This window comes from Boleophthalmus pectinirostris, unplaced genomic scaffold (genome assembly GCF_026225935.1).
Source record: "Boleophthalmus pectinirostris isolate CB_2022bp ecotype Guang Dong unplaced genomic scaffold, ASM2622593v1 HiC_scaffold_8, whole genome shotgun sequence".
Classification (NCBI taxonomy): Eukaryota; Metazoa; Chordata; class Actinopteri; order Gobiiformes; family Gobiidae; genus Boleophthalmus; species Boleophthalmus pectinirostris.
Genome location: NW_026571515.1, coordinates 33400680 through 33421501, shown reverse-complemented (window position 1 = coordinate 33421501; position 20822 = coordinate 33400680). Strand labels below are relative to the sequence as shown.

At 37.6% G+C, this 20822-nt stretch overlaps 2 protein-coding genes across 3 annotated transcripts; both read left to right on the top strand.

The window, feature by feature from the left end:
• The first annotated feature begins 1235 nt into the window (after positions 1-1235).
• Positions 1236-10824, top strand: LOC110164509 (ras-related protein Rap-1b). Of its 2 annotated transcripts, none has more exons than XM_020929547.2 (9): positions 1236-1301; positions 2865-2964; positions 4861-4948; positions 6301-6369; positions 6456-6512; positions 6596-6736; positions 8370-8513; positions 8605-8706; positions 10166-10824. In XM_020929547.2, exons 3-9 carry the CDS (start codon positions 4892-4894, stop codon positions 10214-10216), a joined length of 621 nt encoding a protein of 206 aa, XP_020785206.2. In that variant the 5' UTR covers positions 1236-1301; positions 2865-2964; positions 4861-4891; the 3' UTR covers positions 10217-10824. The 2 variants fall into 2 exon arrangements, with proteins under 2 accessions (XP_020785206.2, XP_020785207.2); XM_020929548.2 differs by having other exon boundaries at positions 1276-1297.
• A 125-nt stretch (positions 10825-10949) lies between these two features.
• On the top strand, positions 10950-20672 carry xkr7a (XK related 7a). Its single transcript, XM_020929861.2, has 3 exons — positions 10950-11874; positions 15272-15471; positions 17393-20672. The coding sequence occupies exons 1-3, from the start codon at positions 11207-11209 to the stop codon at positions 18346-18348; spliced, it is 1824 nt and encodes a 607-aa protein (XP_020785520.2). The 5' UTR covers positions 10950-11206; the 3' UTR covers positions 18349-20672.
• The last annotated feature ends 150 nt before the right edge of the window (positions 20673-20822 follow it).

Genomic DNA, 20822 nt, shown 5'->3' with positions numbered 1-20822 from the left:
CAGTAGCCTACTGTACAAATGTGAATTAGAAAACTTTATTGATCTATTAGTGGAAAAATCTGCTCAGTTATGACAAGCTTTAAAAGTGAATTGAAAGTAACTAACAGAAATAAAACCATATTGTGACAATGAATATCCATGGGTTTCAGAATGGTGGCAAATTAGGACTGTTGCCACTGCGATTAACAATTTAAAACAATTACACAACAACATAAAGTTGCATTTTCCAGGAAGCTGGAACACAATAGTGGCTGAAAAATATTTATTTGTGAAGTGTTTTGTTTATACATATGCCTATTTAATGTTCTTAACAGAGATTCACCCCTTTACAATTCAAAGGTCACTTTTCTTCATTTGTTCCTTTCTGTCAACAATCTAATAAAAGGGAACTATCAAAGTCCTGTGCATGTAAAACATAAAGGGGAAGCTATAACCCACTTGTTTTCAAACAAACCATTATGGAGAGAATCAGTATCAGTTTGTATTCCAAACTGATACTGTTTTTATCCACAAATAAAAAGAGTAAAACTTTAACAACATGTTAATGTGTTTTTAATAGGCATTCTGCATAGACTTTTCTCCTTTATAAACCTAAATCTAATCTAAGTCTTTAAATGTATTAGTATAGTATGGTATGTTTATTTTTTTTATTTTTATTTTTTCAATGTATTTGTTTATGGGACGGTGGAAAATGAGCATTGACCAAAAGGAATGATGAATGCAGTGGAAATTGTGAAGAAATGTTCAGTCTACTGTCTGTCAGTAATTAAAATCTCAGATTTACTCATCCTTATATTTACAACGTAAATAATGTATTATCATGTCTTTATGAATGATCAAATAGCCTATGTAATATCTTCTAAAATCCTGCATCAAATTGTCTGAAACTTGGACAGAACGTTGAACCGTGTGTCGAAGGATAATGTGTTCTTGTTTTTCATTTACAATACGATTTGGTAATAAATAAATAAATAAAAATAATAATAATGTCCATAACATATTAAATTTATAGTGCAACAGAAAAAAAAAGAGTGTCAGCTTCACAAAGAATTACTATTACCCATGAAGATAAATGGACAAGCACAAGACAACAATGCACCTTTAGATTATACTAAAGGAAATACCAAACACAGGGATGCAAAAGTACTTTAAAAGCCTCATAGGTGCATAATAAATGCCCTTTAAAAGTGTCCCCAGTGTAGTGCGCTGTTGTCGTACCTGGGGCGGGCAGTGATAGGCTCACGCTGCTCCAATCATTTCCATCTGGACACATCCTCAGAGCGCACAGCGGAACACGGTCGGTGAGTGTCTCCACAGCTTTCCCCGCATTTCAATTAGCTATTAGAGAGTTAATTGGACACTTAGCACTATTTTCATGTTAAACGATGATTCTGAAATATAATGAATCTTATAAAGCAATTGTAAAGACTAATCGTGTCACTGTAGTTTGAAGTGTTTTGGGGGCTTCATGTAACAAGCTAATCCCACTTGAGGAGCTAATATCTGCTAATATTATTCATACGTCGGTCTAAAAACGTTCTTAAAGTTGTTTTGTGTATCTTTATTGCTAAAAGATGATCCATAAATACATTTTTACTGTAGCGATTATTGCTGTCCTCCTAAACAGTTTATAATGTTGTGGATGGGGAGTTTGCCCAGTGCTAGCGGCTAACTTTAGCTTCCATGTTAATGCTAGCTACAAAGTGAAACGATTTAACTTGCCTCTTGCGCTTTTATCAACACACTCTCCCGGTTATGTATTGATACCCATACAATATAAAATGTTCTTGAATTAATTTCTCATTTGAACTATTAACTTGGTCCCGCTATGCTAACTCCTCCCATGTTGCTAACCGTATGCTAAACATTTGGCAGTCGTAAAACGCTAACAAGTTTTATGTACACAAACTTGTTATGTGTGCCTTTTATTCATTTAATCACGCGTCTGGTATAAGTTTAACATTATTGAATTTAAATGGGTATTTAAAACTTTGTGGTGGTGGTTAACTAGTGCAATTGGAAACTAATAGCCACACCCTTCCTTTCGAAATCTACCCAAGCTTAGAAGTTTAAATGTTTCTCAAATTATGCTTATGTCACTCTATTATATCACGCCCATTGTCCATACAGTGAATACACGTGTACACATTGATTTTATACACATATAACTGATTTTAAAAGAAGTTATAAGTTGATCATTTCTGTTGTAAAAGTTTCAGATGCCTAGTTTGCCCCTTCAGGCTATTTGACGTATTGACACATCCTCTCTCCCATCTTTAACGTGGAAGCTACTATCACTTACCAAGCGCCCAAATGTAGGGCGCTTTTTTGAGTCATTGTTTAAAATTCACATTGCCTCACTGTATTTGCCAGCAACAAGTTGTTTAAGAAAAGTTTTTGTTTGTTTTGGAACCTGTGACAGCTTGCCTCCTGACACTTAGCAAGGAAATGAATGTTTAAATGGAATATATGTCACCACCCATAATGCTGATGAATGAATTGTGGTTTTATTCGAGCAATTATTCTTTTGTTTGTGTTTTGTTTAGCTGTAGTTCTTTAGTTGATTAATTGGTCAGTAGGGTAGTCAACCAGATTAATCAGCTTATTACTTTATTACAATTATAAAAATGTATGTACACAACAGCGGAAAGAAGGATACATGTAATGAGTTATCTGGAGTTTTGGGTGTGACTGAACAGTTTATTCATCTACTCCTGGACTACATAATTGGTTTCTGTGAGCGTGTGATCAATTTTAGAGCTTTTCCCAATGCCCCAGCCCCTTTTAGTATACTACACCTCAACTGTTTTGATGTAATGTTTTTTAAATGAATAATATAATAATTTGATTATTTTTTATTGCAGATCATTGACCATCAATCTTTTGCCTTGCTTCTGTGTAGCTGAGGATCCCCCCTCCCCAGATGTAGAGGGACTGATATCTGAGGCGCTGTGTACATAAAAGGTAGGTTGTGTAACCTTTTATTTGACATATGCTATATTATATACGGTATTGCTTACTGGTCTTTGTGTGTGATATTTAAATATTCTTTTTCTGCTTATTTGGTTGTCACAAAATTTGCTTCCTGTTTCTTAAATGGAAAATGTGTCTGAAATATTTGGGGAAATGTAACACATGGTGATTTAGATTTTGTTATGTTGGTGAGTTGGTAAATATTGCTAATTTGAGTGGTCCATTTTCTATTTTATAAGTCTAAATTAATTAATGTGTAAACGCCTCCCTTTAGGGCTTTCATGGTGGTAGAAGCTGTCAACTGATTTGAAACTGCATTTCAGTATATCAGTACTTGCCATACCAAACGAGTAACCAAAACTTCATAAGACAAAGTCGAATAATACAGGATTATTGGAACCCATGTGTCTTATTTATTACTGTTTAATATTTTTATCATAAATATTTTAGCAAGGTTTCGTGTATTTGTTTGCATGTCAGTAAGGTCTGTGCTGATAAATTGTGCAGATCTTGCGGTGGAGAAGAGGAGGGTCAGTACAAAGGCTCATTGTGGAGGCTCTGGTGGGTTTCTGATGGTGCTTCATACGTCGTAGTTAGAATTGCAAATGCCATTCGAGTGTGACAGAGTTCTTTTTGTGGAATATTTGATTCCATATCTGACGACTTGCCACAGAGGCCAGTGTAATCAGGAACAATCGTATTCACATAAAGCTCATATTTACATTTCATGTTAACACTCCCACTTTTCTCTGTTTGTAGAGTAGAAGTTAACAGTGTTAACAGTGAGTCTTATGCCATCAGAAACCAACTTTGAGATTTCTGTCATTAAATGTAGAAATGTTAAATTATTGTTGTTGGGGCTAAGATATTGATACTGTACTTTGCTGTGACATCACGCTGAAGGTGTTCTACATGTATCTCTATTGGAGGAATGTTCAGTGGTTACCATAAAGACACAATGCACACATTGGTAAAAACACGATGTTTTTAAACAACAGCAACAACAGTAGCTTGTGCCTAATACAGACATTCATGGTCCTGTTTAAGAGTTTTATTTTCAACAAAAATGAGAGAGTGACGAACTAAAAAATTGTTGGTTAATGCTAGCTAGCTTGTGATTTTTTTAAATGTAATTTGAGATGATGTTTTAACAGCACAAATCATCTCACCTGTTTGTAGTTCTAAACCAAGTCAGCTCTTCCTGGTTAGATTGTGTTAAAAAAAGGTCAGATTAAAATCTAACTTGTGTAACACCTTTTAATCTATCAGAGTAGTGCTTTCAGTTAGAATGAAAATGTTGATGATCAGCTGCAATGTATCAATATCAAATTTGAATTAGGGCTGCACAAAATGTCAGTTGAATCAAAATTGCAATTCGAGTCAAATCAAAAGAATACATGTAGAGCAAAAGTGTACACCTAGGTAGTAGAATGTCTTCTGCAAATCAGAAAATACATTAAGTCTATATAGAAAAAACAATCATGGAGATTTTACAATGAGCAAGAAGCAATTTGGGAAGAAAAGTTGAAAAATATGTTGAAAATTACAGGAAGTAGAGTGGTCTATTTTAGAGCATTCCATATTGATGGCATCAGGCTAAGGAAAAGCATTTTTTTCTGATACTTTAAACATTATTTTAAGAAAATAAAAGTAAGTGTTATAATTTTTTTGTCTTTTTTTGTCAAAACAGTGTGCTACATAGATGCTAGGTAATGGTTATGGAATCTCCTAGTGTGATGCCATGATTTCCAACCAGGAAGTTAAAAAAGAATTATCCAACTGGGAAATAAAATCTTATAGAATGGTTTTAAGTGTGTTTTAATAAAATATATATAATCCAACCTGTCAGTTTTTTCATACAATATTTTTTTCTGCTTTCTCCCTCAGTTTCCTGTGCTGTCTGGTGTTATTGGCCACAATGCGCGAGTACAAGTTGGTGGTTCTGGGATCTGGAGGAGTTGGCAAATCTGCACTGGTAAGACCTCCATCTGTCTTACTGGAATATGGATTCTTATTGCTGTTGAGCGTAAAATATGTTTAGAATTGGCACACGGTATAATTATTTAGAACATGGCAATGTTTTTCTATCAGTCAAACAAAATGTGCACTACCAGTCAAAAGTTTAGTCACATTCTTTTTCAGTGTATTTTTTTTTTTCTTTTGGTACCACTTTCTACATTTTATATATACACAGAAAACAGATACATGGAATTATGTAGCAAAGAAAAAAGTTGACTATATTTTTCTTTATATATTTATATATATTATATATCATATATTATATTTTCTTTATATTTCTTTATATATTTTTTATCCAAATCCTTGAAGTAGCCACTTGTTGCTTTGTTGACAGCACTGCAAACCCTTTGCATTCTCTCAGTGAGCTTCTTGATGAATTCACATGAAATGGTTTTCATGTCACAGCTGTGCCATATTTGGGGCAAAAAATGCCAAAAGTGCAAAGCGGTGAGCAAAGCAAAGTGTGGCCATTTAAAAAAATCTAATACAAGTTTGAAGTTATTTTGAGTGTATTTATTGTTTGCTACATTCCATGTGTTCCTTCATAGTTTTGATGCCTTCAGTAAAAGTCAAAGTCTGACTTTTACTGGTATTGTACTTTATTGTCCCAAGGGAACTTTGACAAGTATGCCACATGAAAAGCAATATTACAACAGACTTCATCAGAGATACTTACTTGCTAAAATAGGCAAATTTCATAATACGACTCTCATGAAAGCTTAAGTTAAAAGCAATATGTGCAACAGTAGTTTTGAAATACTTGAAGAAGGTGGGAGGTATGAAAATGTAACACTAACATACACAAGTTGTTTTGGAGAAATGCAGAAATTAAATGTAGCACTGAGTGTATTGCAAATAACAATTTAAAAACAGGCAGCAAAGATTAAAACCAAACTACACAGGCACAATCCAAAAATGGTGATTTTGTTTTCTTTTGTACATTAACTAACATTGCATTCACATTCCTTTTTAAACACAATACTGACAGAGATGTATTTACGTTCTTGCAAGACTTTTTAGGTTTAATGTTCTGTCAATTAATTCGCAATATTTGAACCTTAACCATGACTTGTGCAGCACACACATTGTAGCATACCACTGATGGATTGCCATATTGTTCTAAAAATCATCACTGGCATGATACAAACATTGACAGATACATTTTGGACCATATTGCCCCCCCACAGGAATTATTTTAAAATTTTAGGATTTATTTTAAAATTTTAGGAATTATTTTAATAATTTGATGGCAGTAACATCATTGTAGCTTAGGCAGTAGATTTAACATTTTGATTTTCTGAATTTTAGACAGTCCAGTTTGTGCAAGGCATTTTTGTGGAGAAATATGACCCCACAATAGAAGACTCCTACAGAAAGGTACGCTTACATTTTATTATGAGGTTACAAATGGAAAGCAAATGCATATAATAATCAGCATTTTTCTTTCTTGTTTGTGGAATTAGCAAGTTGAGGTAGATGGACAACAGTGTATGCTTGAAATCTTGGACACTGCTGGAACCGTAAGTTGTCTTCAGGTTATCAGATATCTGTAAATAAAGTGAATGCTGTTTGTTTGAGTTGGATGTATGTTTGTTGTTTTTAGGAGCAGTTCACAGCAATGAGGGACCTGTACATGAAGAATGGCCAAGGCTTCGCTCTGGTCTACTCCATCACAGCACAGTCAACATTCAATGACCTCCAGGACCTACGGGAACAGATTCTGCGAGTAAAAGATACAGAGGATGTAAGCCACACTCCCTTTCGATCTGTTTAAAATGTATAAACTTTTTTTGGGGTTGTAACAATATTAGAATCACCTTGTAATAAAAAAAAAATGCTTAAGATTGAGAAGTGTTAAAGCTGGCCCTCCAGTGGAAAAGTTACATAGTGCAGCTTTATAGATTTATGCATTACAGGCAAATCAGGCATTTTATAGAATTCCTAGGGATTCTTCAGAAAACCTGAAATGGCAAAGTATGAAATGCTCAATATTCTCTACTTTGCCTAGGCATTCTATATAATGCTTGAAGGCCTTTAGGCAAAGCAGAGAATCTCTGACAGTTAAAGAACACTGTTTGCAATTGGTCTATATTTCACTGACTTCACTCTATATCCCAGGGCAGTTTAGTGTCCACACTGTTGATTTTCCGTCAGTTTTTCAGTTTTGTAGAGAAAAGTCTAATGTCTAACTGTGACTGTCAGCTTCAGTGGCAAAGAGTTCCACAAGTGTGAATCTTTCCCTGAGAACGTGGACTGACTCAGTCAAATTTTGAATAATATTGCAATTACGCATTTTATTTTTTTTTTTTAAGCAAATACCTCAAGTGTCTGTTTATGCAATGACACAAAAGGTTTCAGGACAGATTTTGTGACCTAACCCGAGACAATGTAATGTGATAAAATCATAGCATGCATACACACCTATGCAGCTTGCTTTGATATACACGGTTGAAACAGTCTATGGTCTTAGTCATTTTCTTAATGTGGGCTTCAAATTTGAGTCTAAAATAACTCCCAGATACTTAAATCCATTCACCTCCTCTCTTTCATTGGGCAAGATACTTCACCTGCCTTCCCTCCACTGTCTGTACACTGCTGTTTGAATGTTTAAGATCGCTCCTTGAGGTAAAGTGCTCTCAGAGCCCAGTAGACATTGATTAGAGTTATAGAAAAATAGCCATTTATAAAGCTTAAAGCCACAAACTGTACTTTTGTCAACTTAAGAAACCCACAGGTCATTATATTTCTAGAATCTCCATGGCAATGACCTTTATGGCGTCTTTATATAATTCTCGAGACCTCTGAGGCTGATGTGTCTCGTTTTAGTTGCTCGGTGGGAGAGAAGGCAAAGCGGGGGGGGGGGGGGTGTCTACGTAACACGCTGCAAATGTCAGCGCTGTTAAGAAGTGGCACCTTTCAGTCTTCAGACCACTCACACTGGAGGGGAGTCGATATGTCACATTTTACTGTGCCAGTTACTGTAAAAAGAAACATGTTTCTCACCATTAACTACACCAGGAAGCATGATAAAATGCATTAGAACATCAGAACCTTATTGATTTCAATGTGGTGACATTAATTTGCCCTAAATAGGCAAAGTGCTAATGATGTATGAAATACATATAAATATAACTTTCTTTTATAATCTACCAAGTAATAGTTCTGCCTTCCATGCTGTCCACTGACTTTTTAAGCAATATCTACAGACATGCTTTAGCCTTTATGGCAATGACCACAAGGTCTACAACTTTATTAAAAGTCTGTTTCCTAACTAGAGCGGATAGTCACTGTTGAGTTCCATTGTACTAACTTCTGTTCAATGTAGCCTTTCGGCCAGACAGTCTTTTCAGTATAAATGATTCCATGTTTTTCCTCAGGTTCCGATGATCCTGGTTGGAAACAAGTGTGACCTGGAGGACGAGCGTGTCGTAGGGAAGGAGCAGGGGCAAAATTTGGCCCGTCAGTGGAGCAACTGTGCCTTTTTAGAGACTTCAGCCAAATCAAAGATCAATGTAAATGAGGTGAGTGATGAGGCCCTGGAGACTAAACCATCTGTGGTCTTTTGAATTTCATTTTACATTTACTAAATGGAGGCGCTTTTCTTGTGTCCAGATTTTCTACGACCTGGTGCGGCAGATCAACAGAAAAACGCCGATGGAAAAGAAAACAAAAAGAAGTCAAATTGCACATTGCTCTAAACTCCCTTTAGGACAGGTCAGTGGAAGGAAAATATAAGAAATATGTATGCATTCATAATCGTTGTTGTCATTTATAATTAAAGTAATGTAACTTTTGCCACCTGTGGTATCCATGGAGAGGTTATTGCTTTGGAAGGTTTCAAAGTATGGCATTACACTTATCTAGCTCCTTTGGGACAAGCTGGTGACTCCAGCAGTCAAAGTTACAGGTCAGATCTGTGAAAAGGCGACCCCACTCACAGTAAGAATGAAAGTGGGATTTTAAGTAGTAAGATAATTTAAATGCCATATGGTGGGAAATGCTAGGAAAAGTAATAGCAACATGGAGACACCAGGTGGCAGGCTACAGATTACATGGCTAACACTACATAATGCCTCTTTAATATGCTGTTGGTTAATATCAACATTTTATTATTAATGCTGCTTCCCCATATTGGTGTATAAAAAGTAATCTGTTATGTGTAATATTCTTTGTTTACACATATACCCCATTTTTTTCAAAGCTGTAAGTGTGAACAGAATCCTTTTTAACATCAAGTCTCAACAGTTTCAACTACATTGTACTTGGTGCTGCAGCGCCCTCTGCTGTTGTAGACAAAAAGTGTCACTCCTTTTTTTGTTTATAATTTTAGATTTATGTAGTCGCAACAAAAAAGATCATTTAAAATTGATTTTTAAATGTCTCAAATCCTTTCGTTTTCAGACTTATATATTTATATATTTTTGTATTTCAGCTATATATAGATCCTTTAAAATGCTACGTCATCAAAATTGAAATTCAGGAATGAATGCAACTAGAGCCAACTGAAGTAAAATATGATATGTTTTCAATAATTAACTGATTAACAGGTCTAAATGCTAACAGTTTAAAGTCTTTATTACAAAAAATATTCTGAATTTCCTGGGTAGAAAAGTGTTAATAAGGTTGGAAAAAAATATTTTTCAAGCTATGATTGCATTTCACATAAAGTATAATTTATGAAATTTGTAATACATCTGAAGATAAAATGAAAACATAGTTGGTTAAGCATTTCTCTAAGTATTTGTCCAGTAAAACCTTTTTCCTTCATAAAAATGCTTAGACTCTATCATAAACTCCTGTATAATAAACATTGTAAAACACAATTGTAAATGTTTTCAAACCAGGATGAATGTATCTCAAATGTATATGTCTTTCATTTGCCAAATTTCCTTAGATTTTTCTTATTTTGTGATATTCAGCAGTTAATTCTAATTTCCCTATTGAAATCCCAGTATGTTACACTTTTGCATCCATTCCAGAATTTAGAATGTTTTTAATTGACAGATTTTTAAAGGGTCTATCGTTTGAATTTGTAAAGAGGCACACTGGTATTGTAATAATCATTTTTCTTATTATGACAACATAACTGTTCGACTTAAAATTTTTGTCTTTCATGTTCAAACATAGTATTTTTGTTTTAATCATATATATATATATATTTGTTTTTTTACAGAACTATTTCCCAGTGGACTGTGCCAGTGTATGCTCTCCAGAACATATTTGAAAAGGCTGACCGAAAAACCACTTGCTCGAGGCAGGAGAGGGCACATAACTTCTGTTTTTTTAACTGCAAAGAAATTCTCTCCCACTTTTTGTATTGTCGGCCTTTGACAAATGTATTCCTTCCTCTCCGACGTGTCTTGCTTTTTTGGGAAATTTATGTAAAAAAACTAAAAAAAGAGACCGTGAATTCAAAATCTTCTACTCAAGCGTTTTATTAACTTTGGTAATTGTGAATTTACAAAAGAATACCATGTGAAACTGTTGGCCTTGTCATACATTACTGCACTAACTGTGTCAGAGATGCATCAATACTAGTCCATATGTTACTACTTTATAAAGATGCATTTGACAGCATCTTTCTTAAGTGACTTTGTTTTATATTCAGAGCTGCAACCCTCCCATATCCCAATAATATATTATTCTACTTCCATTTTTGCATAATAAAGCGAAGACAAATTAGTATTTTATAGACTGAGGGGGTGTGCTGTTTGGTGGTTGTCTTGAGCTTAAATATATTGTACTAAACCAATTCTAATATTGCTTCTTGTGTTACCCTGTCACAGATGATTTTCCAACTTTTATGAATGATTAAATTTTAGTACATTTTCATTATTTTGTTTGTCTTTTTTTGCATTCATAACTGGATAAATTGGGGTTATATTATTTACCTAATGCTAAAATAAGGTAAAATCTGTGATGGGATGTAATTTAGATTAAGAAAATACATCCAATGTATAGTGTTTTCTATCAAATCACACTACTATTAAGTTAATATATAATGGATAGGAAAATAGCGGTTCCAGATGTGATGAATGCGCCTGTTTCAGCAGCACACCATTCAAGACTCCATAACAGTTCTTGTGCGTCAATAGGAACAGGCCTTGATAATGCTAAATGTGCTCTCAGATATTCCCGAATGGTGCTTTTAGAACCGTGAGAAAGCATGTTTTCCGCTATTTGCGCTCCCTGTGCTCATTATAGCGGCTGATTGATGCGCAGTGTTGAGTGGCATCTCTCGCATCCACAGCCCCCTCCTCCTCTTCCTCTTCCCTCCTCCCTCCTCACATCATGCTCAGGCGAGGGCTCGGCTACAGACCGACGGGCTGCGCGACCCCCCTCCCCCCTTCCATCATTTTCCCATCTCTTACTCACTCTCTTCCCTACAACAAACATGGCCGCGAAATCTGATGGTGCACCCGTCTCTGTACGAAACGAGCACCCAGCAGAGTGCCCTCCCAGGTCGGATGTGCGGCCTCTCCCGCAGCGCCCCGCCGAACAGCGCTACTCTCTGGCGGACTTCTGCTGGACCCTGTGCGCCCTTTTGGTCTTCTTCTCGGACGGGGCCTCAGACCTGTGGCTGACCGCGGACTACTTCCTTCGGAGGGACTACTGGTTCTTTACAGTGACTCTGATCTTTATCATTGTCCCGTCCCTGGTTGTGCAGGTGCTCAGCTTTCGATGGGTCGCCTACGATTTCGTGGAGGGCGGCACTGCTGCTGCGGTGGTCGCCGCATCGGGAGCGGAGGAGAGCGGCCCCAGCCCCAAGGACAGCGGCGAGCCCGGCCCGAGCACCGGGGGTGGAGCCCCGGGCTGCTGCAGTGTGTGCATGTGGCTGTTCCAGGGCATCATCCACGTCTTTCAGCTGGCGCAGGTCTGGAGGTAAGCCGCTGCTACACGGAGGTGTTCACGGAGGTGTTCACGGAGGAGCAGAGCCGGGCATTTCCCTTTGTATCTGTATTAGACTACTGTACTGTACTATACTGTACTGTTCTGTTGGCCGTATTGACAGCATGATATGCCCAATGTACATAAATGCTTATAGCGAGGTAATTTAAAGAAAATATACTATAGAAGCATCATTCTGTTGTTTAACATTATTCCTTATGGTACTACAAGGCTCCACCCACACTTGCTCTGCCCTGATGGGCTTTTAGGTCAATAATCTCCTGAGGAAACGGTCAACTCATCCAAACCAATTGCCCTTTGCAGGAAAATGGAAATGTTCGTTTTCATGCACTGGGAGGATGTCAGTCAGACACAGACATGCCTATATCTGCCTCTCCCATCTGTGCACCACCATGACTCTTCTTTATAACTAATACATAAACCTCATTCATACAGATGTTGCTTACTAGACTTGAGTTAGAGCCACACCGATGCAGCCTCTCAGGGACAGTGGGTCTGTAGGTCACTGCTCAGCCTCACTGTGCTCTCATTAGTTTTGACAGACAGAACTGCTGTCAGCACAGAGCAGGATCTAAGTGAACAGTCACGGAGAAGGCATGAGGAGGCTAAAGAACACTTTTATAGGATCACAATGATGAATAAGTCCCAATTCATTTAACCTAAAGGGTTCATTCATTGCATTTTCAAAGATGGCCCTGTTTTAGTCTCCATGTGGCCTCTTCTGCCGCTGTAGACAGTATTGATTTCTTATTTCCTCTTGGAGACGAGTATGAGTTTGTGAGCACACTGTAGGAACAGAACAACACTACAGAACAACATGCCATTAAAGCCTCTATTTCCTGAGTTTGTTGTTAAGGGATTAATCAATATATGTCATTTTATAGGCCTAGATGTCTTCTTTTATCCACTATGTAACATTACTGATGAGGTGTCTGCTACCTGCTTGTTTCCATTCCACAGTTTGGCTTTAAACATATGCATCTTGCATTAGATGTCTTTTTATTCCTCAAAAATACTCTGAATATTATGCATTCTTTGTGTCTCCTCTCCATAGGTCTAACCTGTAACTTGAACCTGTGAAGTCACGTGCTATAGTTTTAATACCATACCATGAAACATTCCAGGCATCTCCATGGAGACAAGCAAGATAGCGGAATAGTACATCTTTAACTTATGAAAATGTAAAGTGAATATTTTCTTTTGAGATGTCATTACTTTATCATAAAGTTGGAAATTTACTTTGTATTCTTTTAGATAGTGAATAGAGGGTTTCACTGTGTTTGTTTGTCTGTAATTTGGAGTTCCATCTCACAAAAATGTCTAAAATTGGACATTGTGGCATCCCTTTTGTTGTTTTCAGAGCTGTGTGTGAGCTTACTAAGAGGATTATGGGTGTGTTGTGGCCTCAGTTGCTAACTTTGGAATGATCTGTCACTGATATACCTTTGGGTTGGTGAACCGGGATCAATTTTGGGCCAGTGACCAGAATTAAATGTCAGCGGTGCACATGAGCTGGGATCAGGCTAGTGTTACAGTGCGTGCAGACCAGACAGTGCATCCTCCTGTACACTGCAAAAACCAGTCTGTCTGAAGTGCGATATATCGCTACAGAGATATATTGAGATACACAATCATATTGAAACTATTTAGACTGAAACAAATAAATAGCAGAATGAACCAATAATTAGCCATAGAAGTTAGTCAACCCTTTGCAGCTCAAATGTTATTGTATTACAACAAAAATGCCCCAGATCTTCCCACTTTTATAAAGAAAATGTACACCCAATAAATATTGAGCCCCAAAAGATATTGTTTCAGCTTTTATATATTGAATGATAAGTCAATATAGTAATTACCGTAACAGATCTAATAGTATGTGTTTAAATGAATTGAATTCACTGTTCACATAAGAATATTTCACTCGCTAAATCAAATTTTAGACTGGATTAAAGATACACGATGTAAAGGTACACTATTCCACCAGGCCAAGTTACAGGTCAGATCTGTAAAGAGGTAAGCCTTTACATTAAGAATGGATGTTATTCAAAATATTTCTAGCCATATAAATGCACATAATTTAATTATTGCAAGATATTGTGAGATATAAGTATAATGCCATAGTGTGGAACAATGCTCGCAAAGCAATGACATCTTTGGAGATCATGCATAAACATCATTGGTAGAACAGTCAAATCTACTGATCCACGGGTAAATGCTGTCATCGTGCCTTTGGGCAAGACACTTAACGTCAGTTAATCTCACCCTCTAGTGTGCACACAGGTGTATGAGTGTGTGTGAATGTGTGTGCGAGTTGGTGAGTTCCTTGATGTAAAGTGCTCTGAGTGCCTTGAAGGTGGAAAAGCGCTATATAAAAATGTGACCATTTACCAAGTCCAAACATACTTTTATGGATAAGGGATTGGCTGAAGAATTCTTGATTAAAAAGCATATTTTGTATTTAAATTATTAACTGTTTAATCATGATTCAATTAAAACTTTAATTGCTCAACCCTAATTAGTGTTCTGAATTCAAGTTGTTTTAACCTATGCTTTTTGCAATGCGGTCTTTGGTCACATCACTGCAGCCTGCTGTGTGAGTGTCTGTGTGGAGTGTCTGTGTGGAGTGTATGTGTGGAGCGTGTGTGTGTGTGTGTGTGTGTGTGTGTGTGTGTGTGGAGTGTGTGGAGTGTGGACACCCAGGGTTTATACTTTGGCCCTAAGAACTATAAAAAAAAGGTTAGACAGACTCCTTTGTGGTTTGGTGCTTGTTGACACGGGGCTCATCTGACCCTTCTCCCAAAGGCACAGACTGCAACACTTATGTGCTCAGCCTCCTGGCAACCAGTGCTCTCTTTAAACCAGTCAGCTTAATGTAATCATTCTGTAGCTTTGACATACTATAAAAGACACAACATGATGTAGCAGCACAATAAAAGCATAGTAACTAATAGGGCAATTATGTACATGGTAATTACATCCTTTTAAATTAGAATTCTAAACCAGTATGAAGTAGGGCTGGAGTTAACCAAAGAAATTCGTTGTGAGCTAAACAGATGTCCTGTTGATATATATTATCTTACAATTTGACCTTAACTGACACTACAGCTACATAGGAGTTTATGTGAAACAACCATTTAAACAGAAAAGTCTAAGGAAATTGCATATTTATATTTAAAAAGGTAGATTAATTCCCAAGTCATCAACTAACTCGCACCATACTTTCCTCTAATGCTTGCATTAGGGAGTATTTGGCATATGAAACATTACCTGGGGGGGTACGAAACAAAAAAAAATTCAGATTCACTGCTCTAAAAAGATAAATTAAATAAAAAAGACAAATGAGTGAAGTAAGTTTGTTTCTCATCCTTAGGTACGTCCATGCCTTATACCTGGGGGTGCAGAGCCGCTGGCACACAGACCCAGAGCGCAGACACTACTTCTGGAGGATGATGTTTGAGAGTGCGGACATCAGTATGCTCCGTCTGCTTGAGTCCTTCCTCAAGAGCGCCCCCCAGCTGGTACTGCAGCTCAGCATCATGATCTACGCCAACCAGGTGTTGCCCCTCCAAGGTGAGCGTCATGAGCCAATCACTGTGCACTGTATACACCTAGTTAGTGCCTGTCACAATAATTACTAGGGATGTAATGATATCTAACTCTCTCGGTACAATATTATCACGATATGCATTTCACGGTATGATATTTATTGTGATATTTTGGAGAGGCTAATATAATTGTAGATAGGACATTTTTTCGTTTTTAAAATACCTTGACAAGATTTTGGTGTGAATTATTTCCATCACAATCCCAAGAATTCAAGTAAAAAACATGTTTCTTCATGTTGCCTGCACTGAAATTAATCATGGGATATGTATTTTCTGATGTTCATAAGCTGTTGCTACTATAAAACAATGCAGTTAAGCAAAAAAACTTGCAATTTGATATATTGTGACAGCCCACGATGTCACTGTGAGACTTTTGATGATAAGATATCATGATATGTCAGTTTTTGTTACATCCCTAATAAGTACTTTATTGACTCCCATTCCATTTCATATATGAAAGCTAGAAGAATATATTTTAGGGCACAGTATTTATTGTGAGTACATTTTCTTTGTAGTGTGGAGATTTTTGCCATTTAGTATGTAATACAATACAATTGAGGCTTGAATAAATCACTTCTGTTGCTAAATATGGTTTCATTCTGCCATTTATTTGTTGCAAAAAATTTCTACTGGCATTAGCTTGCTTTGTGTCAGTAGCATAAAGTAGTTTCAGTATTATCATTTATCGCAATAGTTCTCTGTAGTGATATATTGTGCTTAAAATTTTGTCATCGTGACAGGCCTGGGTCTAGTTTTATTGAGGCCGTATGCAAGTTACAATTTGAGCACCTTAGTTTGTTCATATTGAGGAGAATAACCTGGCTACAGCCGATGGAGACGACCATGCATGATCAGCTCCACTAGCTCCATCTGGTTTGTTTAATACTTGATTACTGATCCCTAACCCAAACTGTAACCTTAACTACCTTAACCATGTAGTTATTCTAAGTGATTAACTTGTTTACATTAAATAAAACATTTATTTACTGATACCAGATGTGACAGAGTGGAGCTCCAGTTTTCAGACAGCGGGTTGGCCTCCACACCATAGAGGGGCCGCAGCTGGATCTTCTTGAAATTGAGAGAGTCCTTGTGGTTTTGCTTGTCCACATCCATGGTGTAATATAAATAATTTCTGCAATATTTGAAAAGTGCATATAAACTTATCACAGTGACTAAGTGTGGAATGCATGAGGCAAGTGAGGAATAACTTTGGACCACTGCAGACTGTGTAAAACAAAGTAGTTAAGTTTTTCATGTTTTTCAGACAATAACAAGTACGGAGTCTTTAAATCTAATAGACAACAGACACATGATGTGACAACACTCCTGAGGCATTAGAAAAGAAAGCAGACCATTTACAGTAAAACTAGACAATTTACAGTAAACACAGCATTCATAAGTTAAATGGCCCATATTCTGCTATTTCCTGATGTATGTTATAACAAAACAAACCATACCCCGAGTTGTGTTTTGTTTCATTCACACATGTTTAACACACAAATACTCCACATTTAAGATTCTCTCAAACTGAAAACCTCCTTGTAATCATCATGGTGGTAACACAGGCAATGCCCCACTATGTTTTTAAACTTCATACACCAGCCCTGGAATTGCTGATCTCTGTTGAATAAAATGTAAAAGGGAGCCATTAAATTGAAAACTACAGCTTCATGACATGATAAGGTAGAACAGAGCATTCTGAGCTTTGGAGATGTGGATAGACTAATAATGCAGGATTACTCAAACATGTGTGAATAAAACAAAACACAACTCTAGATTTTGATGAGGTAACAACATTATAACATGTCTTAAAGCTCATAAGAGTCAAATTTGTGTAATATAGGACCTTTAATAGACTCTCTTCCTTTCCTCTCCTCCTTTAGGTCTATCTGCCACTGCCTCACTCATTTCCCTCTCCTGGATGATCGCGTCATATCAGAAAGTCCTCCGTGACAGCCGCGATGACAAACTCTCCATGTCCTACAAATCTGTGCTGGTGCAGATCCTGTGGCACCTGTTCACTATCGGGGCACGCACTCTGGCCTTCGCCCTCTTTGCCTCCGTGTTCCAGCTCTACTTCGGCATCTTCATCTTCGTGCACTGGTGCATCATGACATTTTGGATCATTCAAGGCGAGACTGACTTCTGTATGTCCAAATGGGAGGAGATCATCTACAACATGATGATGGGAATCGTGTATATCTTCTGCTGGTTTAGTGTGAGAGAGGGGCGCACTCGCTGTCGTCTGCTTATCTACAGTTTAACCGTCTTTGTAGAAAACGTGGCTCTTACTACGGCTTGGTACTTGCATCGCGGTTTGAGAATGTCTGACTTCTACGCTGTTGTTTTGGTGTGCGTGGTTGCCAGTAGTTATGCTTTGGGCACATTTTTCATGTTTGTCTATTACTATCTGCTACACCCCGATGGACCAGTGTCTAGTTGGACTTATATTGTAGAAAAAGAGGACATTCCCGTGGAGATTTTAGCTTCTCCCGCTTCCAGCCACCCCCCTGATGTTGTAAGCAGCCCACCTAGGACCCTGCAACGGACTAAAGCCACGGAGCAGGGCTGTGGTATAGATGGAGATGTGTTTCAAGTCAGAGCTCTCCGTGGAACTCTGGTACCTCCACAGCAACAGTTATCTCCAAGGACAGAAGGCCCAGTTATTCGGATAGACCTACCCAGAAAAAAGTACCCTGCCTGGGATGCACACTACATCGATCGGAGGCTGCGGAAAACCATCTTGGTTCTTGAAAGCGCTGCTCCGGTCACGCCCAAAATACAGTACCGCTGCCTGGGTACGCCAAAAGAAGTGATGGAGTATGAAACAACAGTGTGAATGCTGTAGACTTATATTACAGGCTTATGTGTAAAATGCCCTGTCCCAAAATGGCAGGAGGAGGACTCTGCTCCGGGCCCACAAAGTCTGGAACAGACCAGATTGGACCGACCTGGACCACAGATGAATAGTGGCCCAATGGAGCAGGAAGCAGCAAGTGTCTTTATTTGTGATGCTGGTGCAAACTGCATTTTTACGTTTCTGTTTAAGTTCTCAGGTCAAGTGTTGTTCAATAGGTTGCGTTCATGACTGGAATTTTATGTCATAATTTCAGATGAATGACAAGGGTCTATTAACGCGATGGGCGATTCACTGTTTGAAAAAAAAAAAATCACCTTAGTTAATTTTTGCTGACAGAAAATGCTGAACTTTGTGTCAGTTTTTGTTTCATGTGAATAAACCCTTTAATTGCATAGATATAAAACAGAACAAAACAACTGCATTTTTGAGTTAAAGGTGAACTATATAACTTCTGTTTCCATGGAGACGTTTTGCATTGACAGGAATGTTCCACAGTATGGCACTACACCTATCTGTGATACATCAATTTAAATCACAGGGATTTTTATTCATTTAAAACAAAACATTAAAAACATTCTTCATAGATCTCACCTGTAACTTAGCTGGATAGCGTCGCCTTTTCACCTCCTTTGAGTTTAATGCCATACTGTGGAACATTTCAGATAAAGCAATAACATCTCCATGGGCACAAGTAGGTGGTTAAACAGCAAATTCCCTAACAATTCTTACCTTTCCAGCTCAGTTTGAAAATATGGACAGATTTTAATGTTATGACATCCATGAACCCAACCTATAAGAAAGAGCAAATCTTTTTTCTGTGAAGGAAAGAGCACAGGTGGCAGTGTGGACTATCAAGCAGAAAGTTCTCCAAATGAAGGCGTTAGAGCATCAAGTGTTTAGACTAACACAGACAGGCCTTCGTCATGCATGACTATTTATGGCAGCTACAACTTATAAAAAGCCGTAGAGGGTGTGCAAAAATGGGAACCTTACTGTATTTTTCAATGCAATCTACAGTGATTACAGCACAAATAGTGGACATTGTTTTCCCATAACTACCCACTCATGATTAAAGGTGCACTGTGTATCTTCTTGTGGAGGGTACGCCACCTGCTTGCCACCATGGAAATGTTACTGCGTTGGCCAGAATGTCCCTGAAACAAGCAAGTGGCATTTATAGTTCAGTACTGTGGAGAGGTGAAGAGACTCATAGAAAGAAAACACCTATACTGCAGTAAATTTAATTTATTTTATTTAATGCCATACTGTGGAACCAAGCAAAGCAATAACATCTCCATGGAGAGAAGCAGGCACATACACCCCCCAGAAAAATTACACAGTGCAGCTTTATAAAGCCTCTGAAAAGGTTGCTTCAAAAGTGAAAGGGAAATTCAGAAATGATTTTTGAGTTGAATGTAAAAAAAATGTTTGAAATGTGATTCTTGCTGAAAGGTTTTGAGCATCATCATGCTGTCATTGGGGTAGCTTACATTCTTGTGGTATGATCTGTTTTGTGAAGAAAAGAGATTTGTGTGTTTTTATGAGCTGTGTTTGGGCCACTATCATTTTTATATTAGGAGGAGACACCTTTATTCAAACGTGTACTGCTTGTATTGAACAGCATCACAGTTCTTTTGGCCATAATCACTCAGTGGTGTTTCCATTGTGCACATAAAAGGCAAAGGGGCACTTATTTAACTCTGTGTAAATGAAACTATTCAACAGAGAGAACACAGAAGGACAGCACTGTCTGTAATGTACTGTATCTGTCTGATAAAATGTAAAATATATTTCAGACTCCCATGAGTAGGTTTGGTATTATGACACAGGGCCATGATGCTGTGTTCAACATTGTTTTCAATAGAATAGCCACAAAGATATTGCGTGTGTGGGTTCACATACCAGCATGTGTATGGTGTATGTGGAGGAGTAATCCTGTGCATATAAAACAAAATGTTTCATTTGCAGATTCAGTTGAGAAAAAGACTTGGTATAGACATAGCACAGTCATCTTTCCATTGCAGTAAAATAAACCTTTAGGCTCATCTGGTGCTAACTGTTTGAGATGACAAAGTGGTAACACCTTAAATATGTGGAGAGCTGTACCTCAAACACAAAGACAGGAGATATCAAAGCCTTAAACTGGTCACACCAGACTGTGCTGTTCAGAGCATCAAGGTGACAACTATATGAGTCTGTTTTCTGAATAAAGACCAATGTGTTTACTGGACTGGAGTTTTCTTTCTTTGAGATGAAGTCCCTCATCTCTTGTGGATTAGCAGTATTAATCCAGGCCTCTACACTCCTCACAGATGTAGGTTTCACACTGTTGGGATTACAATCCTCATGATGCCCAACAAATGGGCTACATACAAATAAACACCACAAAATCAATCATGATTTTGAAGACAATAATTCAGAGATACATTATTTAGGATACTACTCTAGAGGAA

Coding starts and splice junctions, on each gene's coding strand:
- xkr7a (XM_020929861.2), top strand. CDS start 11,207: ATGCGCAGTGTTGAGTGGCATCTCTCGCATCCACAGCCCCCTCCTCCT. Junction 11,875..15,271: donor CAGCTGGCGCAGGTCTGGAG/GTAAGCCGCTGC, acceptor TCTCATCCTTAG/GTACGTCCATGCCTTATACC. Junction 15,472..17,392: donor CCAGGTGTTGCCCCTCCAAG/GTGAGCGTCATG, acceptor CTCCTCCTTTAG/GTCTATCTGCCACTGCCTCA.
- LOC110164509 (XM_020929547.2), top strand. CDS start 4,892: ATGCGCGAGTACAAGTTGGTGGTTCTGGGATCTGGAGGAGTTGGCAAA. Junction 4,949..6,300: donor GAGTTGGCAAATCTGCACTG/GTAAGACCTCCA, acceptor TCTGAATTTTAG/ACAGTCCAGTTTGTGCAAGG. Junction 6,737..8,369: donor GAGTAAAAGATACAGAGGAT/GTAAGCCACACT, acceptor GTTTTTCCTCAG/GTTCCGATGATCCTGGTTGG.